The 19,724-nt window shown below is 40.1% G+C and overlaps 1 protein-coding gene across 1 annotated transcript in view; it reads left to right on the forward strand.

The window, feature by feature from the left end:
- Positions 1-452: 452 nt before the first annotated feature.
- CFAP70 (cilia and flagella associated protein 70) overlaps positions 453-19,724 on the forward strand; it is a 1,838,232-nt gene continuing 1,818,960 nt past the window's right edge. The window contains exon 1 of the mRNA XM_044079382.1: positions 453-621. Within this exon, the coding sequence (XP_043935317.1) occupies positions 453-621 (169 nt within the window). The remainder of the gene's footprint in view (positions 622-19,724) is intronic.

Raw genomic sequence — 19,724 nt, forward strand, 5'->3', positions numbered from 1 at the left:
GCGCAGCGGTTAACATCGTCACCTCACAGCAACCAGTTCTGTGGTTTGATTCTCATCTGGGGTGCCTTCTGTCCAGAGTTTGCATGTTCTCCCTGCGTTCACATGGGTTTTCTACAGGTACTCCGGTTTCCTCCCACATTCTAAAGACCTGCATCTGGAGCGTTTCTCCCCGGGCCTCCTCTGAAAATAGGCGTTGTCCTAGTCAGACTTTCCCGGTCAACAAATGTTAAATAAATACAAAATATATATATATATATATATATATATATATATATATATATATATATATACACATATATATACACACACACACACATATATATATATATATATATATATATATATATATATATATGTGTTTCGAACTCAGGTCAAGTAGATGGGAGATTTAAATACTGAAAAGTACATGAGAGTTGCATTAAAAGTAAACATTTTACATGTAGTGCTCTATGATGGCGTATCGGTACTCTCATTCTGAGGAAGGTCAGTTATCGTCTCACTGGGGAAAAAAAACTATGCACTATCTGGGGGTCAAGATACGAGATCCCAATGAAAATGGGAAGACTGCAGTGGCAATCATTGTAAAAGATATGAAAGGGGAAGTAAAAGTTGAACACCATGGTATTTTAGAGTATTCCTTTGTTATGAGGTACACTGAGATCAGTGTTATCTTATTCAAGTAGCAAGGGTGTGAAAATGCAGGAACCCCAAACTGAGGCAGGGTGAAGATTCCTTGCAAAAATACTTTAATGGCATTACAGCAAGCTGAGCTGTATTTCTCTGCAATTTGCATTCAAGTTTGCAGACTACAGGACTTTATGGGGCTCGGGCTTATAACAGGGAACCATAACCGTTCCACAGAATGTGTTAACAGGAGTGTCGAAATCATCTAAGGCAAAAGGCATTCTATTCAGTCTTACAGAGTTAGAGAACTTGCTAAAATGGATGTGGCATGCTATACAAAGAACTGAGCTGGTATGAAAGCAGCTGCAATAATAGATTTGCATATGCAAATTACCAATGAGAACTTTTATACAAGCAGTCTAGAACATACAGAATGGTGGCTAATAAAAGCGACACTGATAAAAAATACCAAAATGGCAATTTTGTACATTATGTGCACACATGCAAACTGGAGTACAATATATGGGGACACAGAAATACAAGTACACAAGTGGTATCCTAGTCTTCTCCCAGTCCCCCAACCCTCCCAAAAATAAACACACATGCATTTAAGGTTGCACTCAACCGCGAGCATATGCTAGTTGTAGTGTGACCTATGCAACAACAGAATGACTAAGCAGATCCAATCTCCTCTCTTCAACCTCTATCGCATGTTAGCTCTGTAAGAAGAGTGGCAGCAGTTACAGTGTTGGCCTGTTTATCTGCAGCATGTTCTCAGTACAAGCCACAAAAAGATCTAGATAATAAGTGTTAATCAGTCAGGTGTTTTTGCTGGCACGCTTCCATCATACTTCACCACACATTACTTTTTGTCAAAGCGAAGAAAAATTCTCTGTAACATATTTACCTCCAATAACCATTGCACATATGAAAGTGAAAGAATGCATTCTGAATTTAATTAAGCAAAAGAATGATTAAGAATTAAAAAAAATATATATATGAGTGTTACTCCAGCTCTGCAGCTGATGACCTGAGTAATTATCTGCAGATCAAATTCACTTTTAAGTAGAAACTATAAACATGCTGATGCCCGGCGAAAAGAAAGTTAAAACAGCACGGTTGCACATGTATTGCAACATGTACTTCATCCATGGGGCCTAACCCTTCCAGCTAAACAGAAAAACAAAAACACTTAGGAACTGCATTTTCAAATCTTGGCACTGTAAATGCCTGACATACATACATGAATCCCCCTGTGTGTGATTTGCTTGATCTTGCATGGTTGGTATAGAACAGTTTACTTGGAGCAAATTCTTGCTCATCCAGTACAAAGGCGTACTAAATTCAAGCCATTACTCTCAGACAACTATGTATGCTTCTGCATACCTCTCAATTGTCCAGATTTTCACAGAATTTTCAGATTTCTGTCTTATATTTTTGCTCTGTTCCTCATAAAATTTGTGGTTTTCTGGATTTTTGTAGTAAATCAGTGAAGAATTAATTCACTATATAATGAGAAGCATTTGAGTTTCAGACTTCATATCCTTCAGAAAATGCATGGTAATAAAATATCTTTTATTCTAGGAACTTTCTAAGAGCAGTATTTAAAATCTCTCTCTATTTTCAGGGACTTGTCCCACCATTATTTTTAGCTTTGGCCAGAGTTTGTGCATCAAGAGGTTGACAGCTATGCAGTTGGTGTGCAGTAACTGCATTTTTTTTCTTCATAACTTCATAAGGAGTACTACTGATGCAGGTGAATACTGCAAACATGGCACAAGTAAAGCAGCGTGAACATGGTCAGCTTTGTTTCCTACCATGAAAACTTGGTAATAAGATGAGCTGAAGTATGAAGTAGCAAAGAATCCTGAAGTCAAACAGCAATTAAAAGAAAGACAACTAGTTAAGATTATTTAAACTGAAGTTTGTGTACTCTGGCATATCTCCTTATTTAAAACACACTGTTAAAAATGCCTCTTCCAAGTAAATTTCCTCCCCTCACAAACTCAAGAGTGCAGGTCATAAATACCATGTGCAACTGAGTAGGGTTGGTATGCAGTAAAATCCCCGTATGTTCTACATGACACATAAAAGTCTCTCAACCTTTTTTTGTACATTACAGAGCAGGAATATACAATGGGGAGCAACAGCAAACTAATTTCACAAACAAATGTGTTACAGACTACACTGAAATAAAGGAAGGGAGGCTACATGGGTGCAACAGTGGACAACAATGCCTGACCAACAGTTGCTCAGTTTAAAACAGTTGAGCAGCAATATGATCATTCTGAAAAATGCCACTCCCTGCAAAAAAGGTAAAACATTAAGGGTTGTAAAGGCACGTTAGGTTACACAACACAGCAGGAAAAGTGCAGTGCTTCAACCAAAATGGTGCAGTCGAGTTTCCAACAACTGAAGCAGCTGCTGTACTCTTTTTAAACTATAATATAGCAATATTGTCTCTCTGCAGTCATAACTGTTTTTCTAACTTATGAATCGGTCCCTGCCATGACTGTGGGAGTCCACTGGCATGATCTGAGCTGCTCTTCCTCCAACCACAAAATTAGAAACAAATTTAGGAACTGAGTGGTGAAGTGGGGGTCTGGTGTGTCTGTCTCACTTTGTGAATGTGGGTAGACACACATTATGTGGCATACAGGTGGTGTCTCCCTGTGCAATCTATGGTCTGCAGTTCACTACTTGGTCCTAAGGTATGCTGGCATGGCAAGAGTGCTACTCAGCTTTATTAATCTTGTTAATGCCATGTCAGCAGCCAACACACACACACACAGTGCACAGCACTTACAGGACTATGCTCCAACTCTAACACCAACCCACAACGTTATTACTTAGTATGTGAAATATAAACTGTGGACTGGATTTATAAGACGAGTGTTGGCGTTTCATAATGGTATCCAATGAGTGCCAGTAATAGGACACCAAATGGAACCCTCATAATTAATTAGCTTAGTCCTGCACATCGCTGATATGGCTTAACAAAGCACAGTCAAGGTGAGGTTTCTGGCTAGGTGTTAAGTCAAGCCATTTTAATTTAAACTAGAACTGCATCACTTACAATACTATACTACCTGTTACTGCACAGTGCAACTAGCATTATGAAGTGTATGCAATCACTATGAGCAAATAAGGTTGCTGCTTTTCCAGTCTACTCAGTGTGCACCTGTACAATTGTAAACTTCATCTAGTACATACTTCAGTCAGTTAGCACAAGCTAGTGCTAACAGGCAAGCTGGGTGTGATGAGCAGTTCTAGTTTTATGTATCTGGGTGTTGTGCAGTTCAAGTTTTATGCATCACAGTTATACATTCTGTTATGCATTTACCCATATACTAGTCTTGTAGTAAAGTGGAGGTTTTTCTAATTCCGGTACACTGCTATGTGCATCATTTACCATCGGAAAGGCAAACCACATTGCTTGCAGTGATAAAGTGTACAACGTATGATGGAACAGTGTATGCGTTGATAGGTACACAAAGAAATGCTGGTACTGTTTTGGTAATTACACCTTTTTCATGGATGGTACTTGAAAAGCCCTTTCTGCTCAGAATATATTGAAATGATCCTTTTTACCACCAGCAGTGTTCCCTCTGTATCTGACTTAGCAAACCCTAACAATATACAAGTCCCAGGCTGTTCAATATTAGACTACGAAAACAAGTTTAGGATTTTTAGCTTTTGTTTTGTCCAAATAGAATCATAGCTGTCTGTGTATATCCAAAGCGTGCAAAAGTCTCTTCCCTTTATTCTGGGGATTTGGGTAAAAAGTAGGTAAATGAATGGTTTGGTTTAAAGCCACATTGGAGACCACTTTTGGCATGAATGTGGGGTTTGTCCTTAGAGAAACCCTGTCCTGATGAAAAATGAGGAAAGTTTCCACAGCCATTAATGCCTGTAACTCTGAGACTCTTCTTGCTGAAGTTATTGCTAGGAGAAGAGCAGTTTTCCATAAGAATTTTAGATCAGATGTGCTGGCTGCTTCAAAAGGAGGCAGTGTGAGTTTTTCTAAAACAAAATTGAGGTCCCAAGTTGGTACTGGTGCTCTCCTCCTTGGGGGTCTTATATTTTTTGCCCCTCTGAGGTATTGTCGTAGTAGAGAATGTGAAAAAATAGGAGGTTCCGTATTGTAATGGGCTGAAATGGCATAGGCATGGATTTTAATAGATGAAAAAGATAAGCCTTTGTCCAACATCTCAGTAAGGTATTGTAAAATCTGAGGTATATTAGGGACAAGTGGTTCGAGCCCTTGAGCCTGGTTCCAAGCACAGAATCTCTTCCATTTTTCTGCATAAGATTTCCTAGTGCTGGGCCTCCTGGCTTCTAAAATGACATCCATAACAGCTTTAGAGAGAGGTGCAGTCTGAGTGGCTACATTATCCGCCATGCTGCCAGGTTTAAGGTTCTGAGTTGACTGTGCAGAATCTGATTGTTTTGTTGTGCCAGAAGATGAAGAATTTGAGGCAGAAGCCAAGCTGAGTCTTGAGACAAATTCTTTAGGATTGGGTACCAGTGCTGGCGTGGCCAGTCTGGGGCAATCAGGATCATTTTTGGCCTTTCTTGTCTGCATTTTAGTAGCACTTTGGTAAGAAGAGGCATTGGAGGGAAGGCACAGACTGTCAGGCCTTTCCAGCTGAATGACAGAGCATCCACTTTCCATGTTTGAGAATGATAAGTTCTTGTGCAAAATTTCTGTAGCTGGTAATTGTTACGGGAGGCAAAAAGATCCATGTCTGGGCTTCCCCATTTCTTCGTTATCATGCTGAACACTTGTGGATTTAGATTCCATTCGTGAGGGTCCATGAGATTTCTGCTTAGTTCATCTGCCATTGTATTTTTTGTTCCTGGGAGGAATTGTGCCTGCAGGTGAACTTGATAGGTCAGTGCTGTGTTCCACAAAGTCATGGCTTGCCTGCATAGGGGGTAGGAATGTGTGCCCCCTTGCTTGTTTATGTACCACATAACTGTGGTATTGTCCGTCTTTATTAATAGTTGTCCTGGCTGTAGTAGGTCCTTGAAAGCTGTCAGGGCATTCTGTACAGCTAGCATCTCTTTTTGATTGATGTGAAGATGCATTTGTTCCTTGGGCCATGTGCCCTGAATACATTTTCCTGCCATATGTGCCCCCCAGGCATAATCCAATGCATCCGTTGTTATTGTCTGCCTGGCTGTAGGTAAGGTGACTGTCCCTTGTTGTGGTGACAGGCCTGGGACCACCATCAAAACTCCTGTTGTAAGCAGGGAATTAAAGCAATGATGGTCTCCAGGCTGTGACAATGCTGAGTCCAAACACTTTTTAGATACCATTGTAGTTTCCTCATATGCAGTTTTGCATATGGAATTAGTAGAATGCAGGATGCCATGACACCCAGGGCCTGCAGAATTTTTCTTGCAGGGAGCTGGGTTTTTGTTGCCATCATTTGAAAGTAATGAGTCAGTTGCCTTTGTTTGTCTGGTGTGAGATAAGCCATCTGGGCAGTTGTATTTAAGCTTGCACCCAGGAATATCATCTCTTGAGAGGGCACTAGTTTTGATTATTTTCGTTTACTGTGTACCCTAGGAAAATTAGTAATCTTTTTACAAACGCCAGATGCTTTAGAAGAATGTCTCTGCTCTCTGCTTGAATAAGGCAGTCGTCCAAGTAGGGATATATTTGAATTCCTTTTTGTCTGCAAAATGCAATTACTGGTGCCAGGCATTTTGTGAAGACCCTGGGCACAGTAGATAAGCCAAAGGGCAGTGCAGAGAATTGGTAATGCATTGAGCCTTCTATGAATATGAAGTATCTTTTGCAAGATTGTCTGATTGGGACATGCAGGTATGCCTCCTTGAGGTCCAAAGTAACTAGCCAAGCCTTCTTGCCCAGCATGGGCAGAAGTTGTTGTAGTGTTAACATTCTGAATTTTGGAACATCCAGGAAAGTATTTGGGATTGACAGGTCCAGTATTGGTCTCCAGGCTTTGTCCTTTCTGAGTACTAAGAAAAGTCTTGAGTAAAATCCTTGTCCCTGTTCTTGCTGTGGAACTTTCTGAATAGCTCCCATGTCCATAAGAGCAGCAATCTACTTTTGTGCCTCTGCCCATTGGTTTTGTGACAGGTCTGGCATACCTTTTGATTTTGGAAGCGTGTGGAAGTGGAACCTGTAACCCTCAGAAACAATATTCAGCACCCATTGGTCCTGGGTCATCATGTGCCAATTTTTTGAGAAAAGTGCTAGCTTTCCCCCTAGGGGTGCTGTCAAAAGTTAAGTGCTTGGCATTTGTAGAGGGAAGTCATTGGGACTGTTTCCTATAAGGTTGTGATTTATCTTCCCCTCCTTTGGGGGCTGAAGCACCCCATTGTTTAGGTCTGCAGGAGCCTTGGGGCTGAGATCTGCCTCTTGGGCTTCTGTATCTGCCTCTTTGTGGCCTGTCCGACACTGGAAAGGACCAATTTTTTGAAGGCCAGTTTCTGCTAAATCTAGGTGGTTAAACCTGTAAGAAATCTTTCACAGTCTGCATTGATTTTGCTTTATCCTCCATTTTCTTTAACACCTCTTCTCCCTTAACACCACACAAAGCTGTAGTGGAGCATGCAATAATTTTACTTTAACATGATCAGGTAAACTTTGTTCTTTCAACCAAGCATGCCTTTGAATAACAGAGCCTGTAACTGCAGCTCTACAAGAAGCCTATAATGAATCAAAACCACATTGCAGAGTATGCTTTCCCACTTGTTCAACTGCATGCAATAAATCTTGCATTTCCTTACTGTCAGGACTTTCTGAATTTGAAACCATTTTCTGTTTTAACAATGACATGAAGTACTGTTGATATTTAAGTATGTGAAACTGGCAGTTTAAAGCCCTTACAGCTAAAGTAGCAGAAGTGTAAACTTTTTCCACCCATCTGTCCAGTGCTCTGGAATCCCTATCTGAGGGAACAGGATTTTTAGCAGTGGAAGCCTTAACCCCTTTAGGACCCTGAGAAATTGTTTCTGGGTCTGCAGCGGGGTTTTTGTAAAGAAATTTATGAGAGTCAGGGATCCTGTAGTACCTGTCTGGCTTGACTGGTGCAGGGGGTAAAGAATCAGGGGACAGACTGGATTCAGAAAAATCATCATCCACAATATCAAGTACAGGGGGGATAGCCAGGGGCCTGTGCTGAGGCAATAAAAGAAAGTATCTGAGCCTTTTCTTGGATTCTAAATAATCCTGGCTCTCCCATTGGAAATGCTCCTTCATTGTGTGCAGGGCTTCCCCAAAAGAATAATCCTCAGGTGGGGAGGCTGAAGGTATATACTCTTCTGCATCAGAGTCCTCATATGGAGGGAGAGAATATCTCTGATCAGAAGAGGAATCAGAGGAAATGAAAACCTGGTCAGAGGAATCATAGTCAGTGTCTTGCCTAGGCCTTTTGTCAGGAGGGGGATGGGAACCCCTGATTTAAGTAATTAGGTCTTCGGCCATTTTAAGCATCTGTTTCTTTGGCATAGATGACTGTTCTGGAGAATGCTGTAGTTGCTTCCTTGTCTTTAATGGTGTTTTTGACTTTGTCTTTGCTGCTGTAGTGGGCTTAATTGTAAGCTGTGAAGGTCTGAAAACGCCCTCAGAAGCCGGTACTTGCTCAGAGGCTCCAGACCCATCTGAGGTAATAGTTTCTGTAGGCCCAATACCTTGTGTTTCCACGTGGCTGTCGGTTACGGCCTGCGGCTCTGAGGTAGCAGGTGTCAGGGGCTGCGAAAGCACCTGAGAACCAGCGAACCGGCGACTGGCCTAGAAGAGGCTTCGTCGTCGGTTTTGGACCTCAGATGCCTGTCTTTCTTTGTCTTTGCGTTTTTTATATATTCCGGTGGTCGGTTGTTCCGATGGCATTATGTAATTAAACTTTCGGCCAAAATAATGTAAAGCAAAATCAAACCGATGTTTAATAGTGCGTTTATTGAATCTAGCACAAAACCGACAACTGGTAACCTTGTGGTCAGGGCCTAGGCAAGGAATACAGTAAGAGTGAAAGTCCTTATGAGGTATTTGCTTCCCACAAGAAATACAATTATTAACTTTTACTGACATCGGTCTGGAGCAAGAAAAAGTTTCCCCAATGGGGTACTTAGCTTTTTTGAAGACTTCGGTTCTGAAACTCAATTTTGAAAATCTCAGGAGTCGGCCGACCGGCACTTGCAAACTGCTTTTGCTTCGGGCACTGCGCGGCAAGAAAGACTGAAGAAAATGGCGTTGGTTGCATCTTTTATACCCCTGGCGCACTGACGTCAGGGAAGAGGGACAGCAACCGACGCCGGACCAAGACTTTGAAACTCGGGCCGACTGCGGGTCGCCTGCCAGCACGATAACCCAAGTGTAATGACTCCACAGTGAAACACAATGAACATCGAGAAGCTGGAGAGGAAGAGGGTCTCCTGGCCGGATGGGCAGGAGACGCCAGGAGACCCAACTGTATTTGGGCCTTGAGAAAATTCCTCATCACTCTGTCCATGACTGAGGGTAGAAGACTCCTAGACGACTTAGAGGAGGAGGAGGAGTGAGTGGACTTGGAAGAAGACCTTCCTGACCTACTGTCAGGCTCTGGGGAATGGATCTGATGCCTTGGAGCCAACCGTAGTCTTTGCTTAGATGTGGAAGGGACTACAGGTTCCTCCAACATAATGATCAAATTCAACGATCCTGTAAAATTCAAAGTCTGAGACAGCTGAGCGTCTGGATCAGATGACCTGGTTGAATCCGGGGCCAGCCCCACTTTGGTCAGATCCAAGGCCCTCATATCCAGAGAGGAACTGGATCCGACCAAAGATCCCCCACAGCTCTTGACTCTGAAGACCTCGGATCGAATCCGAGGACTTAGGATCCGGCAGCTGAAGTTTCTTAGTGGGAACTGGCACAGAAGGGTTTCCTCTTCAGGTCTGAGGAGGAAGCCTTACAGGGGAAACAGAGGGGGCCCCCTTGCACCAGACCCTTATGTAGCAACTTGTTACAGTGCTCTGCTAAAGCCCTAGGGTTAAATGTTGCACAAAGGTCACATTTAATCTGCAAGTGAGGAGCGTCCAAGCAATAAACGCACTTCTCCTGCGTATCGGAATAAGGCATTTTCCATCTGCACGAGGAGCACTTTTTAAATCCAACAAGCCTATTAGACATAATAAACCACTAAAATCATCACAAACTAAACTAGAACTATGTAAGCAAGCCCTAAACAGCTAAGGGAAGAAAAAGGGCACAAAAGCCCCTACACACACAACTAAACTAACAACTAAGGGGAGGGAGGTTCTACATTAGAAAAATAACTAAGCAGAACTGCCCTACACTAAACACTACCACTAGAAGAAGATTTAAGAAAATTTTAAAGAAGCTGCATTTAGCTAGCCAGAGTCAGAAGTAACCCATCTGCACCACGAGCATGGCAAATGAGATCTGGGGATTAGAGAGCAGTAGGGCATTATGGGTGAGGGAGGAGGCAGAGCTGTGAATCCATCTTATGTATACTTTGCTGACTCGGATCCAATGTCAGATCCAAGACCCTGTGGTGATGAATGAAGACATGGATAACATCAGATCCCTCAGTGATTTGCCAGAAAGACAAAAAATGTATGAGGAACAGGCCAAAATACAAGGCAAACTCTGGACTTTCTGCAAAATTCTAGACAGCTGGGAGGCATGCTTTTATGTTTTACTAGAGCTTCCTCTCTTTTGGAAGGGGGAGTGATACATTTGCATCTGGAGAGCCCACCCATGATACCGAATGTTGTTTTACCAAACTTCCTTAAAGAAATCCATGCAAATGAATTAATTTTCTGATAATGACTAAAGCACTGTGCTGTGTCACCTCTTTCTTTAAGAATTTGCGGTATGCAAAACATTCAGCTGAAAGTTGCCTTTTGGTGTAGATTCCAAAATGTGTACAGTTAGTTTCAATGATGACTAAAGAGAAGACTATTTTTATGGGTACTACAGAATGCTATGATTTAGTTAAATGTCAGACAAAGGGAGCAGTAATAATACATTAATGACAGAAGGCAAAGGGTAAATTTAGCCACTTCATTATATGCTTGCTCTAATTTTGCAGTTTGAGAAGATGGCAGATTTGTGAGAACAGTGGAGGCATAAATGATGGTGGTAAGGGATGAAACCTAAGGCAATCCTGGCATGTGGGGTCATACAGCTTCGCAGCTGTAGTAAAGACCTAGCCATTAGTTCATTTTATACAGCACAGTGCAAGTTTTGGTTGACTTTTCATTCATGGCTAGTAAAAGTCCAAGTAGCTTAGCAAAAGAAACAAAGTTAAATACCATTTGAAAACAAGCAGAATAGCTTCTCCATCAGTTTTGTGGCAACTAACAACTGTTTTTCAAAGGGTCACAACCTCATTTATCTACGATTTCATATTCAAAAACTAACAGGCTATTAGTAACATTTTCAGTACTAGCAGATGGGCTAAATGGTGTGGAATTGCCTTAATAACCACTTTAGTTTAGCATGAACCCAGGAAAATGCCACGTCATTTATGCAGACTGTGAACAGCAGTTTTCCAAGCACTGACCTTTAATGGTCACCTTGTTTTACTAGGAAACATGTCAGTTTGTTGATAACAGTCAATCCAGCTACCATTGGTGTGAAATCACACTGCGAAAATCCACTTTCAGTGATATGCAAAGTATTTTTTTCAGGGGCGCCTGAAACCTATATATAGGGAAAGATAGTACCAAACTTAAAAACATACAACACTGGAGAAAAGGGCAACCTGAATCATGCTAACAGCAGCTGGACAGATTGTTGTTGGCAAACTGACATACTCCATTTTATATGTGGTTATAAAAGGAAGTTATGTACTCACCAATTCATTCCATCTGCGTTGTCCATTTTGATTCTTCAACTAGGTTTGGATCCGAACCTGAGATTTCACTCAGCTGTTTTTTTTTTTTTTTTTTTTTTTTTTTTATACAGCTCATGGATACTGGAAACTCAAGTATCTCCTTTACCCGTAATGCTCTAGTCCCCTACCATAACTCAGATTCTATTTGCTAGCCTTACAGTTTCATAAAAATTTAGAAACAGCACTAGGATGAGAAACCAGTATCTGGAGCTCAAAGGCAGGAACATTGATTCCCTTAACTTCTTGTTCTTCAAGAAGTCACAAACCAAATGGTAGGTGGTTGAAGGGAGGGGAATTGAGGAAGAATGAAAATGGACAACACAGATGGAATGTTATGGTGAGTACATAGCATCTTTATCTGATCTTGTCAATTTTCATTCATTCCTCAACAGTTGTGACAGAGTCCCCAGCAACCCGAATCCTGGGAGGAATCTAAGGAAGGATAATCCTGAGCACTGTTGAGCCAAAGGCTGCTCTTCCCCTTCACAGCAGATCCAATTTGTAATGAGGAATAAAGCTATGACCATTAGCCCAAGTTGCAGCTGCAACGATATCACCCATGGAAGACCTGGATAAAAATACTGATGAAGTTGTAATGGACGTAGTTGAATGGGCTCTTCAAAGTTTTGAAGAAGATGAACCCAATTTGTTATTGACGAAGGAAATGCAATCAGTTAATCATTTGGCTAAAGTTACTTTGGTAACTGGCTTGCACAATTTCGATTTTTTTTTTCTGAAATTCTTTTCTATGCAAACAGAAACCTGGCTGTGAACATCCAACAAATGCAGAAGTCAAGCGTTGCGAGGAAATATGGAAGGATATATTGATGATGGTAATTATGAAGGTTATGAAGACCAAGGAGGGTACAAACAAAATTTTCAGAGGAATTGGAATCCCCAATATTGGAAAAAATCGAAGATTATGGTAGGAAATTACAACCGAGGTCACAACCAACAACTAATGAATCACAAGGGAATGAAACGGAATGGTTATTAAAAGGAAAGAACAGTGGTAAAAATATAATGGCAGTGGATTTTGAAGAGACGGACAGGGGGGCACACAGATTGGATGAGTTTAAAATCTATAATTATACTAATTTTAAGGTTGAAGAAGTACATCACAGATTATTATCTAAAGGAATGAAATTTATACCTACACCAAAATATGATTTAGTTGACCATTTAGTTTAAACCAAATTGTATACACGCAAACTCAACCTTTCAGTTATGTTTCAAAATAAAAACAAGATTACCCCCGAAATTGACAAAGGAGAATTACTGTTAAAAAACAAAAGCACTTTTGTTCCTTATATGACCCCTATGATTGAGCTTTTTGAAAAACAGGTACACAAGGATTTATATAAGTTATTCAATACGGTTAAGAAATATAAAATCAAAGACAATTTAACCAAGGATGAAAGGGTGGAACTTAGAAATTTGAGAAATAACAACAACATTCGATTAATGAAACCCGACAAGGGAGGGGGGATAATTATTTACGACCAAATGGAATACAGTGTGAAGTTAAATACAATTCTTACTGAAACTGGCAACTACGAACCAATTTCTTTGAATGAAATAAACATAGCCTATCAGAGGATCAATTCTTATTTAGAGGAATTTTGGATTGACAACCGCATCAACAATGACACATACAATTATTTGAAAGTACAGCATCCTATACTGGCGGTATTGGTGGGGATTCCCAAAATACACAAAGATATAGTGGATCCCCCCTTTAGACCTATTGTGTCAGGCAGTAGAGCAAAAACTTTTCCCTTAGGTAAAGCAGTTGACATTTGGCTTAAGGAAATTTACCTTAGTATTCCCCACTTGTTAAAGGACTCATGGGATTTCTTACAGAAATATCCCATTCATATGGAAACAAGTAATCTTTATTATGTGACCATAGATGTTATTGATTTATTCTCCTGCATTCCTAACAGACAAGGTTTGGACATGTTTTGTGAAAGTATTAGGAAACATACCAACCTTGATTGGGATAAAATATGTCTGATTATGGATTGCATGTCATTAGTTTTGGAGAACAATTTTATATTATTCGAAGGGGAATATTTTAAACAAAGCAAGGGGGTGGCAATGGGTTCAGCAAGCACTCCCATTTTTGCCAACCTTGTAATGTTATATTGGGAAGAAGAAATTCTATTCAAAAGTGAACTATTTACACATGTCATTCATTACACAATGTTTTTAGATGATATTTATATTTTATGGAAAGGTAATATGGAGGAGCTGAATAATTTTATAACTTTTATTAATAACAGTAGTGATTTTCTTAAATTCACCCATACCATTAGTAGAAAAGGTTTAGCATATCTTGATACTATAGTGACTCACGATGAAAAAGGTTTCAAATTAAATATATACAGGAAAAACACATTTTCTAATGATTATTTACAATATGATAGCAACCATCCTAGGAAGATGCTGCGTAATATTTTAAGGGGTCAGATAATCAGAGCGGCTAGGATGACATCTAGAAATGAAGAAATGCTTGCAGAGGTTGAATACATTAGTAATTTGTTTATTGAGAGGAAATACAATAGAAAAATGTTATATGACGTTAAACAGTACGTTATATCTCAGAGGGAACTAAAATACCAATCGTTATTAGGTGCTACCGTCCCAACAGATCAAGACAAATAATTAGACAAAATTAGTAAATATCAAAAGGCTTGCATATTACCTTATACTCCTTATGTAAATAAAATTAAGGAAATATTGGAGAAACATTGGGGCATTTTTCGAGTGAACCCTGAATTGTCCAGAATATTAGGGGACAAACCTCTTATAGTGTATACGATGTCATACAATTTAAAGAAAATCTTAGAATTAGGTAAAGAGACCAATCTAAAAAGAGGAGAAAATGGAGGACCAACATCTACCAAAAGATGTGGAAACTGTAATCAATGTAGGTATATAATGGGGCAAACTGAACTTATTTTAGACAACAGTAATAGGACAGTAGTAAGACCTGCCAAGGGTAACTGCAATACACCTTTTGTTATATATATTGCCAAATGTGAAGAATGTCCAGCATATTATGTTGGAAAAACTGAGAGGGCTTTCAAAAGGAGAATTTACGATCATTCCTACTGTATTAGAAGGAAGGACACAAACAATGCTTTGTATAGGCATGTGGAAAGTGAGGGTGATAAACACAGTTTTAAATTTGGCATTTTAGAACATATTAAACCAAATTTGAAAGGGGGTAGTACCAAAGATTTATTAAGTTACAAAGAAATATGGTGGCAGTTATTTACTGATGCAGCCACCACACCTGGTTTGAATGATACTATAGCAGTTAAACCCTTGTTAATGAAATAATGAAACACCAAATGTCCTTTTGAAATGAGTCACTAACAGTAATAGTGCTTGGTGGAAAGACATTTTTTAACAACAAAAAACTTTTTAACAACAGAGAACTTTTTTATTTTTTAATGTTGTTTTGTTAATGTTGATTTTTTAATATTGACTTTATAAGTATTCGAATATTTTATATAATGAATTTTTAACACCAAATTCTCTAATGGTGAATTTTAATATTGAACCTTTTAATACTGAAATTAGAAATACAGTATTTGACATATTTCAGTGTTTTCAAAATTGTATCTGATACATATCAATTTTTTTCCATGTACAATGAAAGTTTTTAGTCAAAATAATAACACAGACACATCTTATGAATAAATTAACTTTATTAATTTTATTGACTAATACACTTTAAACAACAGTATTAACAATGAACCGATTAATAAGGTTACAACACATAATAATTTTTAATATCAGACAATTTTTCTATATTAAATAAATATTTATTAATATTATACTTATATCACAACATTTTTAAGCATTATTAATTAACAGCGTTGTATTGACAGTAAATTATACTGAACATAAATTATGCACACTATTTTCCCAATATTTTATTATTTTAATCATTTTCTATACATATTTTTAACTACAATTATATTTATATATTTTTATACATAACATCAATTGTTTAATTTCTATCTATTTAACATATTTAACTAAAAATATCACTATTATCAACAGAAGTTTCAATGTATTTTGTGAACATTTTTATGTATATTGCAATTTGCACATTACATTAATACAGTACATGTATATTTTAAAGTACGAATTGATGCATATTTTGCACTAAAGAATTTTGTTGTTATATGTTATTCATTAGTATGTATATAGAGGAGTTTATATTATTTTTGTGACACATACACATATATATTCTTATTTTTATCTTTATTTGAATTTAAACAAATTCATTTGTTTAATTAACTTTAAGGAGCATACAACTTTAAGCACAATTATTAACAGTTGTTGTTTCGCGCCAAAAAGGTTACTTAAATTGTGAATTTTCAAAATGAGGTTGTTCTGATGAAGCCTACATTTGGTAGGTGAAAGCGCTTAACCTTGGATATATGCACTATAAAATGTTTCGTGAGTTGTTTCAATAAACGTCTGGCTGGAATTGCTTATACACTGTGTTCCCTCCTTTTGTTGCCTGAGAAGATAGCACAGTGTAAACATCCAACAAATGTAATACGTATTCTCTTTGGTTTTTGAAATTTGGAAAGAAAACTGGAAGTTTAATAGATTTATTGATGTTGGATTCTGACACCGCCTTAAGAAGAAAGGATGGGTTGGTTCGTAATGCTACCCTATCTTTATGGAAAATTAAATAAGGAGGCTTAGAAGATAAGGCTTGAAGTTCAAATACTCTTCAAGCAGAGGTTACAGCCACGAAAAAGATAGTTTTTTCAAGTTAAAAATTTTAGGTCACACTTTGCTGATGGCGCAACTGCAGATTGACTTAAAACCTGTAAAACTAAATTCAAATTCCAAGGCAGAGTTGGATCTTCAAAAACAGGGTCTCAGAAAAAAGGTACTGCTTATAATGGCCTTACAAAGTTTTGAAGCAGCTAACGTGGAACTGTTAACTCCTATATGAAAATTAGGAATGGCAGGTAGTTGTACTTTAATAGTTGAGGAGATAACCCCTTTATTAAAAATTGCGACAAAATCCTCAAACACTTTATGCACTGGTGCTGAAAAAGGGTCAGTGTCTTTCTGTTGTGCCCCCCAAATTTTATTTCCATTTACTTTTGTAAATCTTCCTAGTGAAAGCTTTATAGGAAGATAAAAGAATGTGATGGACAGGGGAAGAAATACCTAGGTAGTCTAGCTATCAATGGTTAAGTGGAGAAACCACACAGTCAGCTTTAGGCCTAAAATATTCACGTGAATCATGACTGTCAGGTGAGATGGGAGGTCTGGAACTGGATCCAGAATCAATGGAGGGTGAACTAGATAAGGCCAAAGAAAGGGGAACCAAATAGGATGAGGTCAATAAGGGGCAATGAGGATAACTTTGCTCTTTAATCAAGGTGCTTTCTAGAGAAGCTTGGGGACTAGAGGGTTTGGGGGATAAGCATAGAGCAGAACAGGGGGCCAATCATAGAGGAGAGCATCCCTCAGTGAATTCCCTGATTGGGGGAACAAGGCAATGAACTTGCTGCACTTGTTGTTGAGGGGAGATGCAAAGACGTCACAGCAAGGCTGTCTCCACTGGTGAAATATCTCTTCTGCAACTCTCATGTACACACACCACCCTTGCGGCAATAAAATGGACATGCTCAACTTGTCTGCTATCGCATTGGATTTCCCCAGAATGTTTGCTGCTATCAGAAATTGATTGGATGAGACTGTCCATTGCCACCCTCTGAGAGCTTCTTAACACAGGGGGTAAGATCTGGTTTCTCCTTGCTTGTTGATGTACCATACCACTGACATAGTCTGCCTGAATCGCAACAGTCTTGGAAGGGAGAGAGTCTTGGAAATAAGACCAGTACTAGTACTGCAGGCTTTTCAAGACATTGATATGAATGTTGGCCTCTTCGGGGGAGCAGGTGCCTTGGACAGTCTTTCCCAAGAAGTACTCCCCGCCCCAATCTGGGAAGCATCTGTGGTCACTACGGCTTTGGACTGAGGAAGAACAAAGGGAAGGCCGTGTAATATATGATGTGAATGAATCCACTACAAGAGGTAGTTTTTGCATGCTTCAGTTACTCTGATGTGGGTGGACATAGCTTGGTGCAAAGCCAAACAGAGAGATAAGTCAGCAAGCAGAGGACAGTGGTGTTCATAGGTTCTTAGCTGTGTACAAGGCTAATGACCCTGGAGCCTTTACAAGCCTAGCCCATAGAAGTGCCCTGGCATCATGCCACCCATTAGTTCCCAGTGCCTCTATCAAGTACAGCCACTGGAGTGATCCCCGGGATGAACTTTCTATTTCCCAGCCACTCATCAAGATTTCTCTTGAAGACTGCCAGTCAGGAGCGGCCTTAGGGCAACTGGTGCCCTAGGCAAAAGGGCTCCATGGCGCCCCCCTCACATGACCTGGTGCCCCCATCCTGGTCTACCTACACCAAATAAATACTGGAAAAGCACCCCTGCTACAGCGGCACCCTAGGCGGCCGCCTAGTTGGCCTATGCCTAAGGCCGGCTATGCTGCCAGTGAGGTGCTCTGCTTGACATGTATGGGAAGTCTATTCCAGAGCATGGGCAGTCTCTGGGTTATGAACCTGTCCCTCCAGCATGTTCTGTTGATTGTGGTAATGAGGTTGAGGTCTCTGGAGTGTGTGGTGCGAAGGGATTGGGATTTCCTTAGATGTAACATTTCTAATAGAGCTGGATCGGACATGGCTTTCTAAGTCAAGCAGAGATAGACTCTTAGTAGACTATATCAGACAGAGAATAACTGGAGTTTTTTTAGTCTGTCCATGTAGGACATGTGTTTAAAGCCTAGGATCCTCTTTGTGAGGTACTTTTGTGGTCTTTCCAGCTGTTGCATGTGTCTAGTAAATGAGGCATTATACTCGATGATTGGCCTAATGAGGGAAGAGTAGAGAGAGATGATGACCTCTTTCTTCCTGGATGCAAAACCCTTGGTAATGAGGTGTGCCACATAGAAAGACTTTCTGACCACAGTGGCAATGTGGTGGTTGAAGGAGAGGTTGCTGTCAACCTGTGTCCCCAGATGTCTTATAATGCCTTCAGTGTTTAGTGGGTTCCCATCGATGTGATAATTTTCCCAAAGGGGATAACAATGCATTTTTTGGCATTAAACTTAAGGCCATGGTTTCGACACCAGTCATTGGTCTCAGTGAAGCCTTTCTGTAGGATGTCTACATCACCTGGGGAGTTAATAATGGCTCCCAGCTTGCAGTCATCTGCAAACTTGGTCAGCCAGAGTCCTTCCGTGTTGGCCTGGACTTTGGAGAAGTAGATGCCAAACAGGAGAGGACCCAGGACCTATCCCTGTGGGACTCCACTCATGACCGGTCGGCAGTCTGACTTGGGGTCCATTACTTTCACACTGTGGGTTCTGTGAGCTAATTTGCAGCCCACCTAGTGATATAGGGGTTGATGCCTAGTTTGATGATTTTATCACTAATTCCTGAGGGGGAATGGTATCAAAGGCCTTGGCCAGATCGAGGTAAGCTGTATGAACTGCCTTGCCCTCATCCACAGCTCTGGTGACTGACTCAAAGAAGTCAACCAGGGTTGAGCAGGGATGATCTTCTTTTCACAAAACCAAACTGCGTGGGATCTATAGTTTGGACATTCCCTATATCCTTGTTAATTAGGTCCATGATGATGCACTCCATAGCCTTACATATCAGACTAGTCAGGCTAATGGGGCGATAATTCCCATGGTCTGTAGTTGATCCCCCAGTATCTGTCTGCCTGGGACAACATGATCGACAGACCACGATGCTTTGCCAGAGATGGTCTGCACCTGTCACCCCTGGGATTCAGGTTACTGGCTAAGGCCTCTTGCCACTCCTATAGTGCCTTTTTTAGGCAACGTTCAAAGGACAAAACCACCACCATAACAGGTACAAGCATTCAAAATCTGAAGGTAATGCTATTCAATGCTAGAAGTCTAAACCTCAAAATGCACTCTCTCGAGGCACTTCTAAAAATGGAGAACATTGATATATGTGCAGTAACTGAAACCTGGTTCAAGTCTCCAGAGAGCACCCCTGCAATACCAGGCTACAACTCTTACCTCACGTTTCAGCCACCAAACCAGGACCAAAACACTAAAGGTGGAGGAGAGTCAATATTCACCAAGGATATTCACACCACCAGGCTAGTTGCCCAACACAATGCGTCTGA

The sequence above is a fragment of the Protopterus annectens genome, chromosome 8.part0 (genome assembly GCF_019279795.1).
Source record: "Protopterus annectens isolate FY-2018-M chromosome 8.part0, PAN1.0, whole genome shotgun sequence".
Lineage (NCBI taxonomy): Eukaryota > Metazoa > Chordata > Ceratodontiformes > Protopteridae > Protopterus > Protopterus annectens.